This window comes from Physella acuta, unplaced genomic scaffold, assembly GCF_028476545.2.
Source record: "Physella acuta isolate Inbredline_101_S28 unplaced genomic scaffold, ASM2847654v3 ptg000412l, whole genome shotgun sequence".
NCBI classification, from domain to species: Eukaryota; Metazoa; Mollusca; class Gastropoda; family Physidae; genus Physella; species Physella acuta.
The window spans coordinates 1201882-1224169 of NW_026731931.1; the positions used below are offsets into that span (position 1 = coordinate 1201882).

The following is a 22288-nucleotide window of genomic DNA, read 5'->3' on the forward strand; positions in this document are numbered from 1 at the left end:
TAAAAGTAGTTGATTGTTTAAAATATATAATAAAATCACTTAGAATTAGATTTGAATTGTTTGGATGCTTTATAGTTTTTGCTCTATTGTGATTTTAATATGATTTTTAGTTTAAATATAGTTTTAGATTATTGTAGTATATATTTAAAATACATTTTTACTTAATCAATATTATGAAATAATATCTATTGGATTTTATTAAACGATACGTCTTTAAAATTGTTCGAATAACTGACATAAGTTAAATGTGACCACCACAGATAACCACATCACACTGAAAAAGTCTCAAGGTAATATCTCCAGCCCGCGATATCCATTTGGCAAACTTGACAACATGATATACACCTGGACTATACAGGGCAAAGCTGACAGTTATATTGTCCTCAAGTAAGTTGCGGTTGTTTTATGATTTACATTTTATAAACTAAAACCCCGTATGTTAGTAAATGCCAAATATTTGAGAATACAATGATTTGCAAGTGAGTAGTATATTAGGTCCCTTTTGGGTCGCATTTTTGGCGGAGGGTGAGGGTAAGGTGGGACAATGAGATATAGGAAAATACTCATCCTCACCCACCCTAGGGTGGGGCAATGGAATATAGTAAAATACTGTGAACCCCTGTGTTGGGTGGTGTCGGGAGGGTTAAAATATGGATATTCCATCTGTTGCCCAAAATCTCATTATAATTCTATCAATTTTTAAAAAAATTTCGGTTGTTTTTAATTAGTTTGTTTTTCGTTCACTTGTTTTTAATTAGTTTGTTTTTAATTAGTTTGTTTGTATGTTTTTTTGTGTTTAATTAGTTTGTTTAATTTTTAAAATAAAGTAGTTTTATTTAAAATGTTTAATAACAAAAACGTTATTTACAGCATTTTTGATCATGATATCATAGTTTTTTTTATTATTTTGTTTTTGTTTGATTGTTCTTAATTAGTTTGTTTTTAATTATTTTTATTTTATTTGTTTGTTGTTTTTAATCAGTTGTTTAATTCTAAAAAGCATGACCTCATAATTTTTTAAAATTTTATTAGTTTGTTTTAATTAGTTTATTTTTAATTAGTTTGTTTTTATTAGTTTGTTTTTAATTAGTTTGTTTTTAATTAGTTTGTTTTTAGTTTTGATTTTGATTGGTTTGTTTTTTAAATTAGTTTGTTTTTAATTAGTTTGTTTAATTAAAAAATAAGGTAGTATTAGTTAAATTGTTAATAACAAAACCTTAACTACAGAATTTTCTGAAAGTAGGTGTTAGTTACATATATATTTTTGTGTAGTATAACTTTTACATATGATATATTTATATATTACTAAACTTTCTTCACATTTAATTGTTTTCTATCATTAGAGAAATCCTTATTGAAATTGGTTATTCAATACGTTCACATTGTCTTTGAAATCCACACCATTCACAAGCTTTCACATTAATCATCAAAGTTGCCTTTGCATATAAAATAGTGGTTCCAATTATAGCAGTGGTCAAACCAATTAACAGAGGGCTCTTACCAAAATCAATACTTGTCGCAATTAACTACGCACATTTGTGCGAAGCTTTACAGAGGGATGGGGGGCCTCTAATGGGGGTAAATGTAGATATCAACTTTGTCTACCCCTTTAAGTCACAGTGGGCCTTGTTTTATAGTGTGACGAGTCTAATGAAGAAATTAAACACTTAACATTTAACCCCAGACCGCTGGCAATAATTGACTTATCGAACAGAGATAATAGGTCTAGTAACTATCAGATTTGTTGGAGTTAATCGAAGATTAATGCATGATACACAACATTTACAAGAAAAGTGCTGTTGTTGATCAAGTTTTCTATTAATTAAGTTAGTCGACATCAGTGATGGGAAGATCTATTTTTACCCTTATTTTTATTCAGACGGTAAGCAGGTTAAATTTAGAGGAGAATGGGGTCGGCCTCGTGGGTGAGCTCGAAACTGTCAATATGGGGACATGTTACTATTGTTAGATTGTCTGGGTGTGGATTCTGCATAACAGACGTGTTGTGAACAATAACGTGGGTTATCTTCTTACCGTTATCAGTATCAGGGAAGCGATTCAAGTTACAATGGGAGAAAATAATCATGATCCAAACACAAATTCGCGCGAATATATATAATTTACATTTCTTACATGTTGAAAGACTTTTAGATGATTTCATATCATCGCGCTTCCCAGCCAGTTAAAAGATAGAAATCAAATGAATGAAGTATTTAACACAATGGTATGAACTTTTATTAGATTTTAATTACTACAAAGTAGACATTAAACAATTCACAAATGGCTGACGTCGGAAACGGGTCTGGACATTGGACCAGATTAAGGGAGATTGAATCCAGTACAGATGAGTAGTGGCTTTCATGAGACAAATCAAGGGAGATGAGTCTGGCGCATGAGTGTTTGTGCAGCGGCCGACAGGTGGAACTTTTATTGAGCCCTTTGATGAGACCCCACCAGCACCCAACCCAGATCCCGTCTGGGCCAGTGATGAGAAGGAAAGGATGCCAACATTTTCTCCATGCTGGCCTGACGGCTACCCTGTGGACCCTACCAGTTTGGCTAAAGATGATTTTGTTTTCATTCGACCTTGCGACAGTGTCAAGTGTGTTTTCTGTTTGAATACATTGAGGGGCCGGGAAACGTGGGATGTGGTAGAAGATGAACATCGACGCCATCATCCAGACTGTCCTTGTGTACGATCTAAACAAAAAAAAGCTAAAAGTAGATCATTGTCGTCCCTTTTTATTATGAGGATACGTTGGAACGATCTTCTTTTAAAGCCTCTGAGTCGGCTCTCACCGTTCTTGTTTAGTTTCCATGACTCTGCATGCTATTAGGGGTATGTAATTTAGTTTTTAAACGGTTTTGAAACTAAGGTAATAACAAGATCTGCGTGATCTTTTTTATTGTCGTCTGTAAACTGTACCACAGACGGCTGCTTTCACGGAGTGTTTGATGGGGGAGGGGGGGGGGGAGTGGAAAGTGAGATATGAATAACTGAAACAGAAAATAAAACAACTTAATAATGGCGAATGTTTTGTGGCGAATACGCACGATGAAACATATTTAGTTATCTTGCAGCCAGTCGCTTATCTGGTACGATTGTATATATATATATATATAATATATATATATATATATATATATATATATATATATATGTATATATATATATATATATATATATATATATGTTACGGTCAAAGCCCGAAGTCGGCCAATGCTAGGATTGGCCGGCCAATCCGTGCATTGGCCAATATCGCCTCCCATAGGTCGGTCAAAGTCCGAAACTTTGCTTGATTTCGGCCTTTGGCCGGCCAATCCGCAGACTGGCCACGGTGGACCGGCCAAAGTCTGAAATAGCTCTTTATTTCGGTCTTTGGCCGGCCAGTCCGCGGACTGGCCATGGTGGATCGGCCAAAGTCTTAATTAGAAGATCCTCTGGCTAGAGACGACCGGCCAAAGTCCGAATTACAAAATCATGAGCAGATTTTGGGTTTTTCAATGCCGTAAGGATCATGAAATTAAGTCTTTATTGATTATTAATTAAAGTAAATGACAGAAACATTCAATTTTTTTTATTGTACTATAGTCTCAATCAATCAATATTATCATTTGTTACAACAAGTTGAACTTTTATGGCATTTAGAATTACATAGCAGCTTATTATTTTTACACTTGCAGCGATTTGTTGTGTACTTGGTTGTGCAATTGTAGCAAGTGTAGCCTTGGCCCCCAGTCAGGGGCGGATTAAGCTTGGGCAGGGCCCCAGGCTGAAACTTTTTGGGGGCCCCTGATATACATATATATATATATATATATATATATATATATATATATATATATATATATATATATATATCCTAATCAGCATACTATTCAAGATATTAATGGATTATTTATAACTTACAGGAACATTCGACACCGACATTTCCAAAACTGCTCATTTAAAATGCTGTCAATTGTGTTCAATGAGCGGTAAATTGGATACAAACATCTTCCCTTCTTTTTCTTCTTTTCTTCTTCGTTCTTAATTTTAATGTTGGAAGGGATACCCCTCCAGCACAATAAAGTATACGGGTCAATGGTTATGCGCCATTGTGACTATTGACTCCGATTTCAGCCTGCTTTTCTTTTTTAAATTTGTTTTCATACCCTTTGTCCAACCAAGAACAAACTACAGCAGATGTTTGATTGTTGAGTTGTCTCTCCTAGAAGAGTGGCTATCCCCAGCTAACGAGCCTCATCTGCCCGAGGATTTGAACTCGAGACATTTCGGTTAAGCATCCACGAGCTTTATCGACTCGACCACGCAGATCCCCTAACATCTAACCAATATGTACTCATTTTTAGCATGATGATTATATGTTGCCCTCACCCCCACCCACTACCACGACTCACACACTAACAAAACACAGTCGAGATCCATCCGCTACGTCAGTAATACTAAACATATGACTGTTTACTTTAGGCCTGTTAAAGTTTCCGACCTCTGCCCCGCGATCTAGACGGGTACCAGACGGTAGGACGATGTCCTACCGTGTCTGGTGGTAGGGGTATTAAAGCCTGGATAGAGCCTACGGATGGATAAGCGAACATCATGTAGTGTTTCAAACCAACATCTCCGTGAGACTGATTCAGTCCACAATTTGCCATTTAGTTGGAGTTCACTAAGTCAAGACCTCCCTGGCTAATGGGAATCAAACCCCTGAGCCTGTATATCCGTGTCACGATAGTTATTGAACTGTAATTCAAGTATTTATATTGGGCATGAGAAAGCTGGAAATGCAGACTAACATTGAACATATGTAAATATCCATGAGAATATTATAATGTCGTTACAGAGCAGACGATAAAAACTGGTGGCACTTGTTTGTTTATAGACGCAAAAAGAAAACAAAGAATATCAAACCACATTATGTAGGAAATTATCAATAACATACAGTGGTTAAACTAGGCCCAACTAAAACTAGTAAGCACGGTATAAGGGTAAACAAAACCACACCTCCATCCTCTTAGGTGTCATCCATTTATGAGGCCCACAAAAAGTTGGATTTCCACAGGTGTCCATTTAAAGAACGTTATCCCTGGCCTGTTAACCCGATATTAACGTTCACTAAAAGTAAAGGCCTATAACTGTTTTTAAAAATTTAAATCATAGTGTTCACACCAGATTCATTTCATTTTTGTGTCAGAAATCGACCGCTGTTTTTGTTTTTAACTCTAAAATCAACCCAATTTATACTAATGCGTGTGCTCGAGTTTGCTATTTTGATAAAAAATTGAAATAAAATTGTCATTCAAATATTAAAACATTTGCTTTTATAGTAAAAAAAACAAAAAACCCGAAGATTTCACTTTAAAGGGAAATTTACTATGATTGAAAAAAGAAATTTGGGGGCCCCTAAAAATCGGGGGCCCCTGGCTGCAGCCCCCTCAGCACCCCCCTTAATCCGCCACTGCCCCCAGTCAATGATTGTGAAGATGCGATGGTTCAAAGTGATTTTTCCTCAGTGCCAACTGACGACAATAAGAGCAGTTTTTCGTGAAGAATTGAAAAACTTCTAGCATACAGTTGTTTTAGAACACCATGTTCCGTTCCTAATTTGTAGAAACCGCCCTCGACGCTCATGACAACTGCAATCACGCTTTGGGGATCACCGCAACATCTGTCAACATCTGGAACACGGATGCGTACATTGTCACCCACTTAAGCATCTTTAAATTTTGTATTTGATATTTAAAGCATCTTAGCACCTTGATTTTGCAAGACAGTATGAGCTGCTGACCTGTGTTCCATGATGTCTTGTTTGTTGTGACACAATCTGCAGGTAATGTTTCCTCAGTACCCTTCGTCTGCTTCATTGGGTACTCCACAAATAGCATGGACATCTTTGCCACAGGATCCACAACAATGAGCTGCACTACAATGTTTTTCACAAACTATACAGAATCTGTTGGCCACATTATTGTCACGCAACTGGTCTGGACGTTCTGCCACGGCAGCAGATGTTTTGTGTTAGCTGAGGATGTTGTTGCATTTATGGCAACCTCCATTTCTTGTTCAATGTTCTCAAGATCTTCCTCAGTAACTATTTTATTGAGAGCCTCTCTTGGTAGATTTGATGTGCTAAGTCCCACCTTTGCTTTGCATCCAAACAAGGCTTCGTATGGTGATTGTTGGATTCCTTGATGAAAAGAACGATTTTTCATAAATTGAATGAATTTGAGACTCTCAACCCAATGAGCTGATTCATTTGTTTGCATCCATGTCATCATCATGTTTTGAACATCTTGGTTGGCACGTTCGACTGAACCTTGGCTTTGACTATGCCTTGGTTTTCCGTGAACTAGTTTAAGTTCAGGCCACATGTTCTTTAGTTCAGAAATAACTTGATTCACAAATTCTCTTCCTTGATCTGATTGAAGCACACTTGGGGCACCGATAGTCGTGAATATATCCAGCAGCTGGTAAGCAACTTCTTCTGCTCTTTTGGTTTCCAAAACTCGCAACAATATGAACTTGGTTAAATGATTCTGGTAACTGAGTATAAACTTTTATTTGCCGTCTGGGTTACTTTGCATATCAATAAGATCTACTTGGCATCTTGAGTTAAATTCTTTAAATATCAAAGGTTTGGAACTTACAAGGAACGCGGCAAAGTCTTTTGAACGTTCCGTCTTGTTGCACGTGGTCGGTGACGCCGACTGTCTTTGATTTTGTTCTTTGATGATTGTCTCACCTCGTCATCATGGAGGAGGCTGTCACATACAGTTGTAGCCCATGTATGGAAACTAACATGGATTTACATTTTTTTCTTTTGACAGCCATCTGCTATGTCTGTCTCATGGTCTGACGGCCCTTTTGATCCATGTCGCCTTGCATATAGAATGCTATACAAACTAGAGATAGACAATACGTTACTCACAATGAAACCGCACCCATAATAATGAAAACGCAATCACAACTTAGTCTAGGTAGAACATTGGCCAGGACATCCCGGCCAATGCGCGCATTGGCCGGCCAATGTACAAAATACGCTGTCAAGTTTAAGCACTTCGGACTTTGGCCAGTACGTCCCGGCCAGTGCGCGCATTGGCCGGCCAATGTACGAAATACGATTTTAGTTCTAAGTTCTTCGGGCTTTGGCCAAGAGAGCCGGCCAATCCGCGCATTGGCCGGCCAATCCGGGGTTTGGCCGCACTTCGGGCTTTGACCGTAACATATATATACATTTAAAGAGGATCTGAAAAAATATAGGGGGAAGAGCTTTTTGTTATTCACACCACAAAACTAAAACCAAGAATGTAAACCTGATTCAAATAGTTGTGAGCGTAAGTTCCACCAACATGTCAGCATGCCGAAATGACTAAACAATTATATCTCTAACAGTATTTTAAACTTTGAATTACGGGATAACAAGCAGAACGACATCCTAAGTATATTTGATGGACCGACAACATTTTCACCGATGTTTGGGAGTCTGACGGTGAAACCTGAATTAATGGCATCAACAGGAAATTCAATGTTCATTTTGTTAAAAAACCCCAAACAAGGCTTTAATGGAACTTATGAGATAAGAGGTAATTTTTTATATATTACAATGAGAATTATCGACACACCATTTTGTGATGAAAATTTCTATGCAAGCTTAAAATAATGCAAGTTTTTAATATATATATATATATATATATATATATATATATATATATATATATATATATATATATATATATATATATATATATGTATATATATATATATGCTAGTCTTTCCGGCTGTCATAGTATAGATAGATAGAATAAGACTAGACTGGTTGAACTACTAAGGACGGTGTAAACTTGACGGTAGACAATTTGGTTCAAGAGTATGTGCGCTTGCTTAAAAAATATTTTTGGCGTAAGTGTGACGTGAGCGTGACGCGACAATGTTACCGATGACGTAGGACGCAGGAGTGAAGACTGTGTAGGAAATGTAGAAAAAGGACGTGTTTTGATATTGTATAATATTATTGTTTGAAAATAAATTTAATTCTGTTTTATGATCGAAGTTATTGATATCGTTAATTAGTGCCATCGGATAATAAGAGTGTTCCCGTCCTCCTCACTTGTGTATAGTTGAAGAGTTAGTTATAGGAGTAGTCAACATATAGATTCATATAGAGGAACGTATACAATTACCCCCCATCACACCGGCCAGGTCCTGCAATGGCCTCTGTGAAAATTCGGATTCGATTTAGTTAAGGACTTTGTAACCTTTCTTCTCTTTAGTCTATGGCATTGTTTAAAACGAAAGTATGCACCATAGCACTCGCGTAATAATCCAGGGCGCCAAATTGAACCCTGCATGGCGCCGGCGGACATGCCTGATACAATTGAATGAACGAATATAATACCTCATCCTCTCCGTTAACCGATATATAGAAATTTAGAAACAACTTCTAAACTGAAATTGAAAGAACAACTAGTCAACAGTATGTTCAGTAAATAAAATATTAAAAGGCAGTATTTAAAATATCCGTGTTTTACCTATCTCACGGACAAATGATATATGTATACAAATACACCAGGACAAATGATTTCATAGTCGATCGATCTCCGACAAAATATCTATATACAATACATATATACAATATATATACAATATATATATATATATATATATATATATATATATATATATATATATATATATATATATATATATATATATATATATATATATATATATATATACTAGGCATACTGCCTAGCTTCGCTTAGGTTTTCAAAAAAAAATTGAGAAATTGAATGATTAATTAATAGATGATTGGCTGTTATGTTAAATGCTTACAGGGGTCGGCAACCTTTTGGAGCGGAAGAGCCAAAAGTTACAATTTTCAAAATTTCCCTGATTTTAAAGAGCCACTAACATGTTTTTAATTTCAAGTATTTTATTTTTTTAGTAAGATTATTAGTATTTGTTCAAGGAGCTGAAGAGCCGCATCTTGATATCAAAAGAGCCGCATGCGGCTCGCGAGCCGCAGGTTGCCGACCCCTGGCTTAGGACCTAAATTTATACAGTGGAGTAATGTTATGTCACTCAAATATTGATGGAATATTCGCAAACTTATTACTCGCAAGGTTATTAGAACTGCAAGGGCTTTCTTAATAGCATCAATCAAATATTATATTAAATAACTTTTGCAATTAATTTTTACAATTTCAGTACAATGCAAAACTTAATTTATAACAAAATGTCTATTTAAAACAATGCTAGACTTTGAGATTTTTGTTTTGTTTTTTTCTAAAAGAGTATACAAAATATTTAAAAATTACTCCATTAAAAAGTTACCTCCCATGTTCATCGACCAAATGGCCAAATCTCGTATAATGAGAATTTCACTCGCGGTCATTTTTAGCCCTCTTCGAGGGCTTTGAGTCTGACCAACAGTTTTTCCATACGGCCGAGTCATCTATAGAGGTGTATACGAAAAATTAGCCAGATATACAAAGAGTAAGTACCCTAAAATCTTTGTTGAAATTAAACTCTGTTTTTCCCATAAAATACAAAGATTATATAGGGAAATACGACTAGTCAGTTTTGACCCATTTACCGATTTTTCCCGGACATGGCGAGTTTTTTGTGACACTCCTAAGCGTTCTCCTACCACCTCACAAAATTTCAAGGGGGGTCGTCGGAGGACATATTTTTCGTAATAAGATCATATAAAGAGAATTTCACTCGCGGTCACTTTTTAGCCCTCGTCGAGGGCTTTGAGTGAAACCGACAGGTCTACCCTACGGTCAATCCATTTACCTATAAATATTCCAAAAATTAGCCAGATGTAAAGAGCGTAAGTGCCCAAAAATGCGTTTTGAAAGTACCCTCTGTTTTTCCCATAAAATACAAAGATTATATAGGGAAATACGACTGGTCAGTTTTGACCCATTTACCGAATTTTCCCGGACATGGCGAGTCTTTTGTGACACCCCAAGGCGTTCTTCTACCATCTCTCGAAAATTCAAGGGGGGTCGTCGGAGGAAATTTTTTTTCCGTAATAGAGTTCATATAAAGAGAATTTCACTCGCGGTCACTTTTTAGCCCTCGTCGAGGGCTTTAAGTAAAACCGACAGGTTTGCCATACGGTCAAGCCATTTACCTATAAACATTCCAAACATTAGCAAGACGTAAAGAGGGTAAGTGCCCTAAAATCTGTTTGAGAATTACCCTCTGTTTTCCCCATAAAATACAAAGCTTATATAAGAAAAAACGACTGGTCAGTTTTGACCAATTTACCGAATTTTCCCGGCAATGGGGGTCGTCGGAGGAAATTTTTTTTCGTAATATAGCCCATATAAGGCACCGGTCAGTCGAGGTCAGTTTTGACCCCCTCTCTTTGGACTTTTCGGCAAACCGTCACCGGCTCTCGTGTCCTATCGCCCCATCCCCAAGGCACCATCGTGCTAAATTTGACGCGCCCGTCGGGCACCTGACCACTTTGCTATATATATATATATATATATATATATATATATATATATATATATATATATATATATATACATATATATATATATATATATATAAATAAACATATATACATATACAGATAGATAGATAAATATATATAGTCCTACTTAATTATGCGTGTCCCAACTATAGTAGTTTTCTATAGATAGCGTGTGAGTTGGTGTGTTGCACGTTTCGAGTCGTCGAAAACCGGGTCGTTACTAGTAATGGGGTGATTTGTGTTGCAATAAGATCGTTGGAGCAGGGAGAAAGGGTCAAGGTTTAGGCGATGGGGGTCATGGTGTAGAGGTGGTGGGTCATGATGGTTAATGAGGCGTAAAGTGAGTGAATGTGTTGGTTTAAGGCGAGCAGGTCGTTAAGTGCAGTGCCATGAGATCAATATGCTGAGGTCTTACAAAGTATAGCATGTGTATTAATGTGTTTTTTTGTCAAGTCGACTGTTATAAATCAAATCTAGTATCTGCCCTGTGAACTGTGTATTGTCGCATTTGGCTCGGTTTCTACGTGTCCAAGTAGTGTGTCTTCTAAATTCGTCCTGTATCATTGTTTGGTGAATTTATTTAATGTCATAGCTATTTCCACGTTGTACGTATCAAACACCACCTGTATCAGATACATATTACTGTAATTAGACACATAGTAGGTAGACTAAGTAATTTGTTAACGTCTTCTACCACAAAAATGGCAACAGTTTGAAAGTATAAACTTTTAAAATCTAACATAAGTAGCCAATTCTCGATATGAGTCTAGTCGTACATTCTGTTTCAATTCCATATAATTTTGTTTGCTAAATAAAATGATTACAATCCAAATCTACATTCTAGATCTTAGAAGCAATTTCATATTTTATTATTAGGCCTTTTTAATTTATTATTTAGTATGTCTACCTAGTGGAGCCAGTCACTCTAACTCAAACCAGATCTAATTGTATTTACAACATGATTAGATTAAGAGCTTGATTCTAGATCTAATTATTAAATAAATACTCCAATCAAATGTTATTATTACTTTTGAATTTGGTCTATTGCTGTTAGTATTTGTCGCATGTTTTTGCCATTTGCCACTGCTTCACTCACATCGTTTCGATAAATATTGGCTAAAAATTGACAGCGTGTACATTCTGTTGAATGTCGATCGCTAATAATTTAGTTTCATATAACCCTTGTAAGTCAAATTAAAGGAATCCCTGTAGATATTCCTCTTCGTTCCATTCGGGAAATCGGTCTTCGGGCAAACAGCATTCGGGTAATTGTCGTTCGGGAATTGTCGTAGACCAATTCATTATAGCTTACCTAGCAACAATTGTTGTTGAGCTAAATTTGTAGGGTGCTATGGTATTTTTTATTTTGATGGAGACTTGTTCCCGTTCGGCATCGTTAGTGTCATGTGGGTTGTTCTAGTGGGTTATGCGTCAACTTTTAATTTTTTTGTACCTATCAGATTTTGATTTAGTGGGTAATTTTGTTTTTTGGTCAATCGTCCAAGTTCCATGATGTAGGTTTTCTTTTGGTTAATTTTTGCCCCGCTAGTCAATGAAAGTGTCTGTTATTAGAGTAATATTTTTTTTTAGTTTGGAGGGTACTGATTTATAATTATATTCTAAAGGGATGGGAATTGGTTATTTAAAAACTCAATAGTGATGGTTTTGTAATAAAAAGTTTCATTTTCCTAACTAATCATTTTAATTGACATGAAAAACAAAATCAAACTAAATATACCATATTAAAATAAATCATAATTGTGTATGAAAAATGTGGAATAATTACATATAGAAGATCTACTGTTTTTGCTAAAATATAAAATGCCGCGGGGAAAGAAGTATATATTGAAGAAGCGTTTCATAAATGCGTTTCATGTTATAATTGGTTAGCTTTACTAATTGAGTATTATTAAACGCTCGATCTAAAATGTCTGTTTGGATCGTCTAAAATAATATGCCAATTGCATCATTCGCAAAGTGACGAAACTGTATAGAAGGGCTTTTTCGCGTTACAAAGTTATTTTTAGAAGTGTGACTTTTTTTTTAGATTTGAAACTTAAGTTTTTACGGAAATATTTTTATTATTTCAAGAACTGTAGGCTTTGGCATTGTTTCGATTTTTTAGACTAAAGGAAACGACCCAATTAATAATCTAACCTTGGTTAATTTATCTGGTTGTTTGAAAAAAATGTGTAGAATATGGGAAAATCACTTATTTATCCATTATCCCGTTATGTTTTGATACGGCGTGTTGACCCACGACAGTAACTGTTAGGTTAGGCGACGTAGTATTTGTAGAGTGATGACACGTTGAGATAACTTATGACATGCGAAGTTAGCACATAAAGGAAATTTTACATCTAAATACATGACAACGTTATTTTATAAGAACTTATACGCAGCAAGACTTAAAATTGCTCTTTGATCTAGATACGTAACGTTTTTAGTTTTATAATTAGCTTCAACATGTAACAGAACAGCTGACAAATGTTTTATCCATTATGTCTTTTACATTTTATTTTTCATTTAAAATAATTGGATAAATAATGTTTTTTTTTTCCTATTGTTATAACCGTTCTTTGTGCATAGTTAATGTTGTATTAAAAGGAATTTGTATCAAAATTAAATAGTTTTAAAAATATACGTTTGCCAATTATTTTATAACGGAGAATCAACCAATAATTAATTTAAGACTAAATTTAACTTTGAGGAAAGGTTATGAAATTTATGTTAGATCATACCAAATATGTACAACCATTATAAGCATTGTTACAGCCGGCGCCTTATTTATTTTAGGCTCGTTGGAGCCAGGTGTAACAATTGAAAAGAAATACACTCCACAATGAGAATCTGTTTTATGGATGTATAATTATCATCAAACACAACAACACATCAGAAGAAAAAAACACTGGCTAGTCGGTACACGATGTTTACATAACACCTAAATGCTCATACACTCCTTCGTTCACACACTTGTTTTCAAGCTCGCACATACCTTCCAATGGGAGGCCACTCTCACACACACTGTATCCATGCCTACACATTTTCGTATAGACATCTACGTCTCACCTCCCCCTTTAAAAACATGTCTCCTTTTCATTTTGTTAATGAGAATCTGTTTACAGCATTTACCTTTTTCGGGGTTATTAAGAAAACAATTCATGTTAGAACAACTGGTCATTTAACAATATAGAGTATTACCATACTAAAATATTGTCCTAGGGTTAGGGTTAGCACTTGAACCATGTAGTATCGGGATATTAACTACACTTCTTTTCATGCCTATTTGTGGATTTATATCAAATGCTTTCAGTTGTCGGAGTTGCATAGAGTTGATTTATGGGGAAACCATCCGCTCCTCTAGCACTGTTAACCTTTTTATACACTCTGGTATATCTACAAATTTCAAGCCATTACTTGTTGCCATTTTTGGAATGTTACCTTTCCTTGCGTGATTGTAACAAGTACGGCATATTCTGAAGGGTAATTAAATATTTTAGTAATGTATGCTTCGTAGCTAAATTTGTTAGGGAAAGTGTCATGATGTTTCAGAACAGAATAATTAAAAAATAGTCCCTCGCAAGAACAATAAACCTTATCTGGCATTGAACATCGGTCTTTAATGAATTGTAATTTATTTTTACTACAAACTGAATCAATCGCTCTTAAAGAGGAGATATAATTGTATCTAGCGCGAAAGAAATAATAATTTCTTTGTTTTTCTTTTCGTTCTCTGCCCCTTTGCCGTTCACGATAATTATGCTGTGCTGTTCTTTACTTTATCGCATCATTGTTCTTTTCTCGTTCAGCTATACCAGGGGTCTCCAAACTACGGCCCGCGGGCCGGATGCGGCCCGCGAGGTCTTCTCATCCGGCCCTCGGAGATCTTTTTGTTTACGGAAAAAATATGTTTGTTGTTGGAAAATGCCACCCCAATGAGATGCATGGAAGAAACTCTGGTCCCCGAACTTATATTTGATAGTTAACGCGGCCCTCGGGTTGAAAAGTTTGGAGACCCCTGGTCTAGATGAATGTAGATTTTATTGTTTTAGGCCAGGGGTCTCCAAACTACGGCCCGCGGGCCGGCCGCGAAGTCCTCTCATCCGGCCCGCGGAGATCTTTTTGTCCACGGACAAACCATTTGTTGGGGATGGCTGAGGAACTTCGCCCAGAAAAATCAAAGACATGCCTGGAAGAAACTGGCCCCCAAGTGAAATTTGATCGTTAATGCGGCCCTCGGACTAAAAAGTTTGGAGACCCCTGAGCTATACGATAAACATCATTTATCCTGAGACTTTTCTTTGACTGAAGGTCTTTCTCCTTCTCAGCTAAGCGATATACCTCTTTTGTTCTTAATATTTCCATTTTGTTTTAATTCCTGTTCTTCTCAGCAGTGTAAAATGCCTCTTTTGTTCTAAGTAGTTTCACTGAGTTATTATTACTCTTCTTCTCTGTACTACGATAACTCTCTAAAGATCGTGTTACCCTCTTGTTCAGCTTGTTTTGATTTCTATTTTTCTCAACATTTGTATAAGACGTATCACAACTTAATTTTGACACTGAAAGCTAGATCTTTTTTCTTCTATCTAAGTGGCTTTGTCTCTTAACCCTCATCTTAGAATCTATGCGATGCAGGCAGACATAAGTACGTGTCGTATACAACATGTTGTACTCAAATACAGAGCATTGCACCTAGTACAGAACAGAAGATGCAATCTTCGACCATGCGAGCACAGTTATGCGTTAGTCATCTCGCGATTGCAGACATACGTGGACAATCTTGGTTTAACAGAACTGTTTCTGTGGTTTAAACGTAAAAGTCTTAGTGCAGTATGCACTGTACAATTACGTTTTCCCAATATACTATATTTAACTCCTGAATAATATTCTGACCGGTAGGCTTGTACCCATTTTAGCGATAGGCCTACTCTACCGTTAGACGGCTGGCGACTCAAATATCACCAGATATGTATAGTATAGTTAGCGAAGTTAGTGAAATTTCTACTTTTGTCGATAAACTCGAAATTTCATGTCTAAATTAATACACCCTGATCATCATTATAGCATACCAGGTAGAAACAAACACAACCGCACGCACTTAATCAGAGACATACATTATAACACGCAGAAAGACACACACCTAGCAATTCTTTGTGTCGACCAACAGAAAGCTTTCGATAGAGTAGATCATACATGGTTAATAAAAACAAAAGATGCTTACAACCTAGGACACTATTTTAAAACATGGATAAAAATAATATATAACAATGTATATAGTCATTTATTAATAAACAACAGTGTTACAAGCGCTTTTCACATACACAAATCAGTTAGACAAGGTTGTCCTTTATCTCCCTTACTATACAATCTTAGCTTAGAACCTCTACTACAAAACATTAGACAGGACAACTCGATTAAAGGACTGTACATTCCAAACACGGTAGGCAAGAACATACTTGAATACGCAGACGACACTACTTTCTTAGTACAAACAGAAAAAGCAATACCGACTGTAATAGAAAAATTCAACAACTTTGGGAAAGGAAGCGGGGGAAAAAATAAACTCAGAAAAATCAAAAGTAATGGGTATAGGTAAATTGAAAGGTGTAGATAACTATCAAATAGACATAACAATAACTGACAAACTCAGAATTTATGGTGATTTATTTTTTTAAATAGGTTGCAAAAAAAACCGGCATTTATGGTGATTAGCTGTAAATAATTACAGTTTGAATCATTTTTTGACATACAAGCGTTGGTAGAATATTCGCAAACTTATTTACTCGCAAAGTTTTAGAACTGCAAAGGCTTTCTTAATAATATAAATCAAATATTATATTAAATTTACGTTTGCATTTAAATTGAACATTTTTAATACAATAAATATCTTAATTTATAAAGAAATGTTTATTTAAATAAATGTTATATTTTCTGATTTCCGTTTTTTGTTTAAAATAGTATAAAAAATTATTTAGAAATTATCCCTTTAAAAAGTTACCTCCTCTGTACATTGAACAAATGACGTAGTCTTGGTTTATTACAAGCTTTTATTTAACTCACTTTCTCGTCAGTCGTCAGTCTAGACCGAAACGCAGGAGTGAAAATTCGGTCACTTCTACTTGACCGATACGATTCACATTTGACACGTGTGTCAAGACATGAAGACAATGCAATATGAAATTAAATTTGACTTAATTGGATGCCTAATTCATTTTTTATGAATTAATTTAAATTTGGATCGAATTAGTAGGCATGTCTATCCAACCACACCACACGCGTCATCACATTAAATAGCTGCGCCATCACGGTACGTTCAATGGCTGCGCCATCACGTTCAGTAGGCGCGCAATGGTTTTTAGTCATGTAACTCTATTGTAAATAAAACATGTAAAGTACTGAAAAAAAATTCATAAAAACGTTTTAATAACAAGCTTTTATGTACTAATGCACTAAAAAGTAGAAAATAAATTATAGACTACTATTTAAATTACTATAAAGAAAAGCGTGGGTCTCTTCTCAAATATTAGTAAAGGTATCCAATAGGTACTAAAGTGACCAACGCTTTTCTTTATAGCAATTTAAATAGTAGACTATAATTTATTTTCTACTTTTTAGTGGATTAGTACATAAAAGCTTGTTATTAAAACGTTTTTTATGAGTTTTTTTTTTTTGTTTTTACTTTCTCGTATACGATAGGTTGATGAAATTTCATATATAAGTATTATATCAAACTTTCTCGAATATTCTTATACAACACTACAGGGCATTGAGACTCGGGATATAGACAATATTTTAAATCCATTATTAATTACTTAAACTTTTTATAATCTATCTATCTATCTATCTATCTATCTATATATATATATATATATATATATATATATATATATATATATATATATATGTAATCCTCTTCTTGGAGACCCTAGAAAACAACAAGCTGTAAGCGCGCCTAGCAGTCCCCTCTCTTCCTCTCTAGGCATATCCTTACCACCCCACCCCCACATGGTCTGGTAAGCCGTGGTGCACGCCAAATGTTTACAATTCTAGGGCCGGGTTTAGGGGCAGATAATTTAGTTTGAAACTATTTTAAACTTAGAGGAGGTAACAAAGAGGAGACTGCTTTCACGGGGGGGGGGAGGTGTGGGGGTGGGATAGGTGTTGGGAGAACGAGGGGGTGGGGGTTCGTCCCTAACGACCTACTGATAGCGTAGATTACTAAAAAGTAGAAAATAAAACAACTAAATATTGGCATATGATATGCCGCGGGTCGAATCGAAGATATATAGTTGACCTATCGAGGGGTCGTGTTAGGATTGGTGTACAAAGGATTGACTTTGAGATAAATTTGACCGTGGATTCGGAATGCATAAGGTCCATGGCCTGGTGGTTGAGCAATGTGGGCGCCCATTGATGCGAAAGCTAAAGCAGAGTTATATTCCCTGATGTGATCACACAAATGTCGGGACAGCGGAGTCTTGCCTCTAAAGAGGTTTTATAATAAAGTAGGAGTTTGGGATAGCGGTGTCAAAGACACTTTGCCGTTATGACAAAACTTAGTGTAATGACCGGATTTGTTTATCTCTAATGGCCAATGAAGAGCATTGCAAGAAGTACATAGTGCGGTAGGTAGTCCAATGTCATGTTCTTCGATGGAAATGGCGGTGTAATCTTGAAACGCAGCGGAAAGTTGAATGTGATGAATGTGCATGTGGCTTGCGAGAAGATGCGACTGTTTGAAAGAACGTTTTCAATATACACACTCAAAGAAGGATTTCGTTAGGGCATGAGTTTTCAAATGTTTAATAAGATATTTGCATGCGAGAAACCGTTTTTCGCAAATACTGAATAGAAATGTTGTTAAATGTGTTTCTACATGTACATGTTTAGTTTTAAGTTCTTTATAAGAGTGCTAGTTGTTTTGAAGCATTGCTGGCAATATTCACATTGCATCATTCGTTCAGTGGAGTGTGTTTTTAAATGTGCTTTGAGATAACTCTGTAGTCGAAAGGTTTTGGAACATATGGTGCATTTAAAGTCCTCTGTGGAATTCGTTTGTTGACTGAGGTGTGCTTCTAAATGTGCTTTAAGATTATTGTTTCGTGTGAACTGTTTTGAGCAAATGTTGCAATGAAAACCCGGCGTTTGTAAATGTTCATCAGTAACAGCAGAATGGGAAGGTGACGTCACATCAGTGTGGAGATCACATGGGTGCTTAATGTTGGTGCACATGCCGACGTTGTCAACAGATGGCACCAGAAGGTCATCACGTGTGTTTGTGAAAGGCAAGAGAACTTCATAATGACCATGATCAAAAGGACCGCTAAATAGCAGGGATATGGAGAGACGTTGCCCCGGATTGTAAACTCGAGGAAGGTCATGTGGACGTTCTTGAAAGTAAATAGCAATAGTAGTGGGAAGTATTTGAGACATCGCCACAATTTCAACCTGGCCACCATAAACGCCGGAAGTATTCACATAGGCAGCGTATTGTTGAGCAGAGTGTATGACTGTGCTCCGTGAGTAAGAACAACGGACAGGGCGTCGCCATAGTTGTCCCAATGTTCGCAAACAAAGCTTACAGCCATCTTGCGAAGTTCAAGAGCAACAGTTTCGTCAATGAAATTTTCCAGAAATATGCGACTGATAGGAATAAACAATAACCTGATGAAGGAATTTCAACTACATGAAAAGACATGCTGACTCCACAAAATATATATGTGAAGCGGTGGTAATGGTTGGGAAACAAAGGGGCAAAATCAAAGGGGCAAAATCAAAACAATGCTTCGGGGACAAACGACTGTAGGAGCTACCAAAGCAACTGAGGACACACAGTTTCGCTTGCCCCTCCCCCCCATGAAAGTAGCCTTTGTTTATAAAACCCTTATCCGTACCATCAGAGCCAGGGGAGACATTCCTATAACCGTTGCATCTACAGGAATAGCTGCAACATTGTTACCGGGTGGACGTACTGCACATTCGATATTTAAAATCCCGTTGAAGCTCACTCCTACTACCACTAGCAATATCAAGCTTATCTTGCAACACGTGCAACATATTCCGCAATCCAAAATGATTATATGGGACGAGGCGCCAATGACACATGCATACGCTTTTCAGGCAGTCGACAGGTTGTTACGTGATCTCACTGGTGAGACGTACCCATTTGGAGGGAAACAATACTATTGGGTGGAGATTTCCGACAAATACTCCCCGTCATTCTGCGTGGCTCCCGAGAACTTATTATCGCCAGTTGCATTAACAAGCAACTTTTGTTGCGTCACATGCATGTACTTACACTGACGACAAATATGAGAGCTCTTCCTGACGAAAATCATTTTGCAAAAGGGCTTCTCGATGTTGCAGACGGGACGATTGGAACACCTGTAACATTACCGTCAAATTCTTTCCCTCTTCATTCTGATCCCGTTCAACAACTATATGGCGACCTCGACTTCTCAACTGTCACTTCGGAACAACTCAGTACGCGAGCTATATTAAGTGTCACGAACGAAGACTCTCTCACCTAAATGAATAAGTATTGAAATTTATCCCAACCGACGACGTTGACTCAATCGTAACAGACGATCCCGCAGATGAACTTACATTCCCCGTAGAATTTCTGAAGTCTTACACCTACTGGCATGCCTACGCATAAGCTTAAAAATTAAAATTGGTTCAGTTGTCATGCTTCTTAGAAACCTCATGCCAGCAAAAGGTATTTGTAATGGCACTAGACTGACTGTTACCAGCATTCACCGCAACGTACTGGAGTGTAAAGCTATCGCAGCTTCTACCTCACAAACTGTCCTTATTCCCCGGATATCCCTGACTTCATCAGACTCAAATTTGTCTTTTATATTTACGCACAGACAATTCCCTGTCAGATAAGCCTTTGCCATGACAATTAATAAAGCACATGGCTAAACATTAAAAAAAGATATGGCTGTATCTTCCAAAACCTGTTTTCACGCATGGACAATTATATGTTGCTCTCTCCAGAGTATCATCCTTTCATTCACTCACAGTAGTTTGCCAAAACCCACCCTTTTTGAACAACTGTGTTTATCAGGAAGCCTTGGGTCACTAAATATCGGCGTATGTTACGCCGCGGGTCTTCTAGTAGAATATAATCTCATAGGAAAAAGAATTGCATACCAAGTGAACGCCTAACAAAATGTGCATAATAGTGCGGGATATTATTAGTACGTTATAAATTCACATAGGATTTTTGAGAAATAGAAAATAGCGTAATTTACTATTTCCGCTCAACGAAAATAAATCGAAATTAGACAGAAGGCTAAGATACATATGTTTTACTTATATGTCAAATTTCAATTATCTATCTAAATAAACCGGGAGTGATCTCTCTTAAACTTTCTTGAATATTCTTATATAACTTGGAATATAGACATGATTTTTAATTACTTAAACTTTTAAAAATAGAATAGAATCTCATAGAAAAAAGAATTGCGCACCAAGCGAACGCCAAAACAAAATGTGCATAATAGTGCGCAATATTATTAGTACTTTATAAATTTACATTTGTTTTTTTTTAGTTATTAACGACACCCGGCAGGCATGGATCCGCCAGCAAACAGGCGCCGCGCAGTGATTAATCGGTTTCTCGGTCGGTTTGACAGCGCAGGTTGATTTATATCGGGTCAGTGAATGCATTGGAAACCCGAACACAATAGGGGGTATGCGAACAAGAATGTAGACTACCTCTGTCCATTAACTATGTTCACATATCGTACGACCGCTCATTCTTTGAGCATACTAAAATTATTGTTTCCACATCTCCTACGAACCGAGATAGGCTAGCGCCACACTTTCCACTAACAGTTATACATACAGTGTCATAGGTTTTTTGATCGAGTAAAGAAATAATGTTAAGCTACCCGCGTCGAGCCCGTGTGTTGGGCGCCACACTTAACGGCGGCTCCCGAGCTTTTTTCATTACCTTGTTTTTATGTTTTCTTGTACTAGACTTATTTTAATTTTTTTATTTTTTCATCATCTGTTAACACTCTTCCGTGCCCATACACTTTCGTACAGACATCTACGTCACAGCATATAGAATGTGCAATGTATTCAGATTTTATTAGTGTATTTTTTGTACATTGATTTATTTCCATCACGTAAAACAGATAGACATTGTGAACTTTTTGAGTCAGGCAAGTTGGCAAGCCCGGGATATCCCTTTCGATATTTGAATTATCAGGAATTTACATGGACCTTATCAACTCATGCTGATACCCGTCTCATTTTAAAGTAGGTCAATATCCGACTTACATTAAATTAAAGCGTAATCAAATACGTAAATGACATTGTAGAAAAATCTAAGCACTTCTTAACATGTATTTTGTTTTGTAGCATATCCTTTATGGACATAGGAAATTGTGATTACGACTATATCACCGTGTATGACGGGGATAGTAAGAATGTTCAAAGTTCTAAGAAAGTCTGTGGTTGGAGAGTCACAGATGTGATTGTATCGTCCACAAACAACCTGTTGGTCACTTTCAAAACAGATGCTTCTGGGACATACAAAGGATTTTATGGAGAGTTTTATACACACGGTAATTTTTTTTTATAAATTTCTACATTCACTTGTTATAGATTTTTAAAAAAATTGCTTGTTATGGGCGACCTATTGACAGGTCATTAGTATGGAAAACTATGAAACACTTTAGAATCCCCTGCACATTTATTTCTCTGATCGCCAAACTATACCACAACTCCAGCAATCCAAGTGATAACCAAAGACTAACAATCAAAACAGTAATAAAACA

At 36.4% G+C, this 22288-nt stretch overlaps 1 protein-coding gene across 1 annotated transcript in view; it reads left to right on the forward strand.

Moving 5' to 3' along the window:
• The window catches only part of LOC131942571 (cubilin-like), a 32475-nt gene extending 12091 nt beyond the window's left edge, over window positions 1-20384 (forward strand). Inside the window, exons 4-6 of the mRNA XM_059302465.1 lie at window positions 261-387; window positions 7394-7584; window positions 20176-20384. Coding sequence (XP_059158448.1) covers window positions 261-387; window positions 7394-7584; window positions 20176-20384 — 527 coding nt within the window. The remainder of the gene's footprint in view (window positions 1-260; window positions 388-7393; window positions 7585-20175) is intronic.
• The last annotated feature ends 1904 nt before the right edge of the window (window positions 20385-22288 follow it).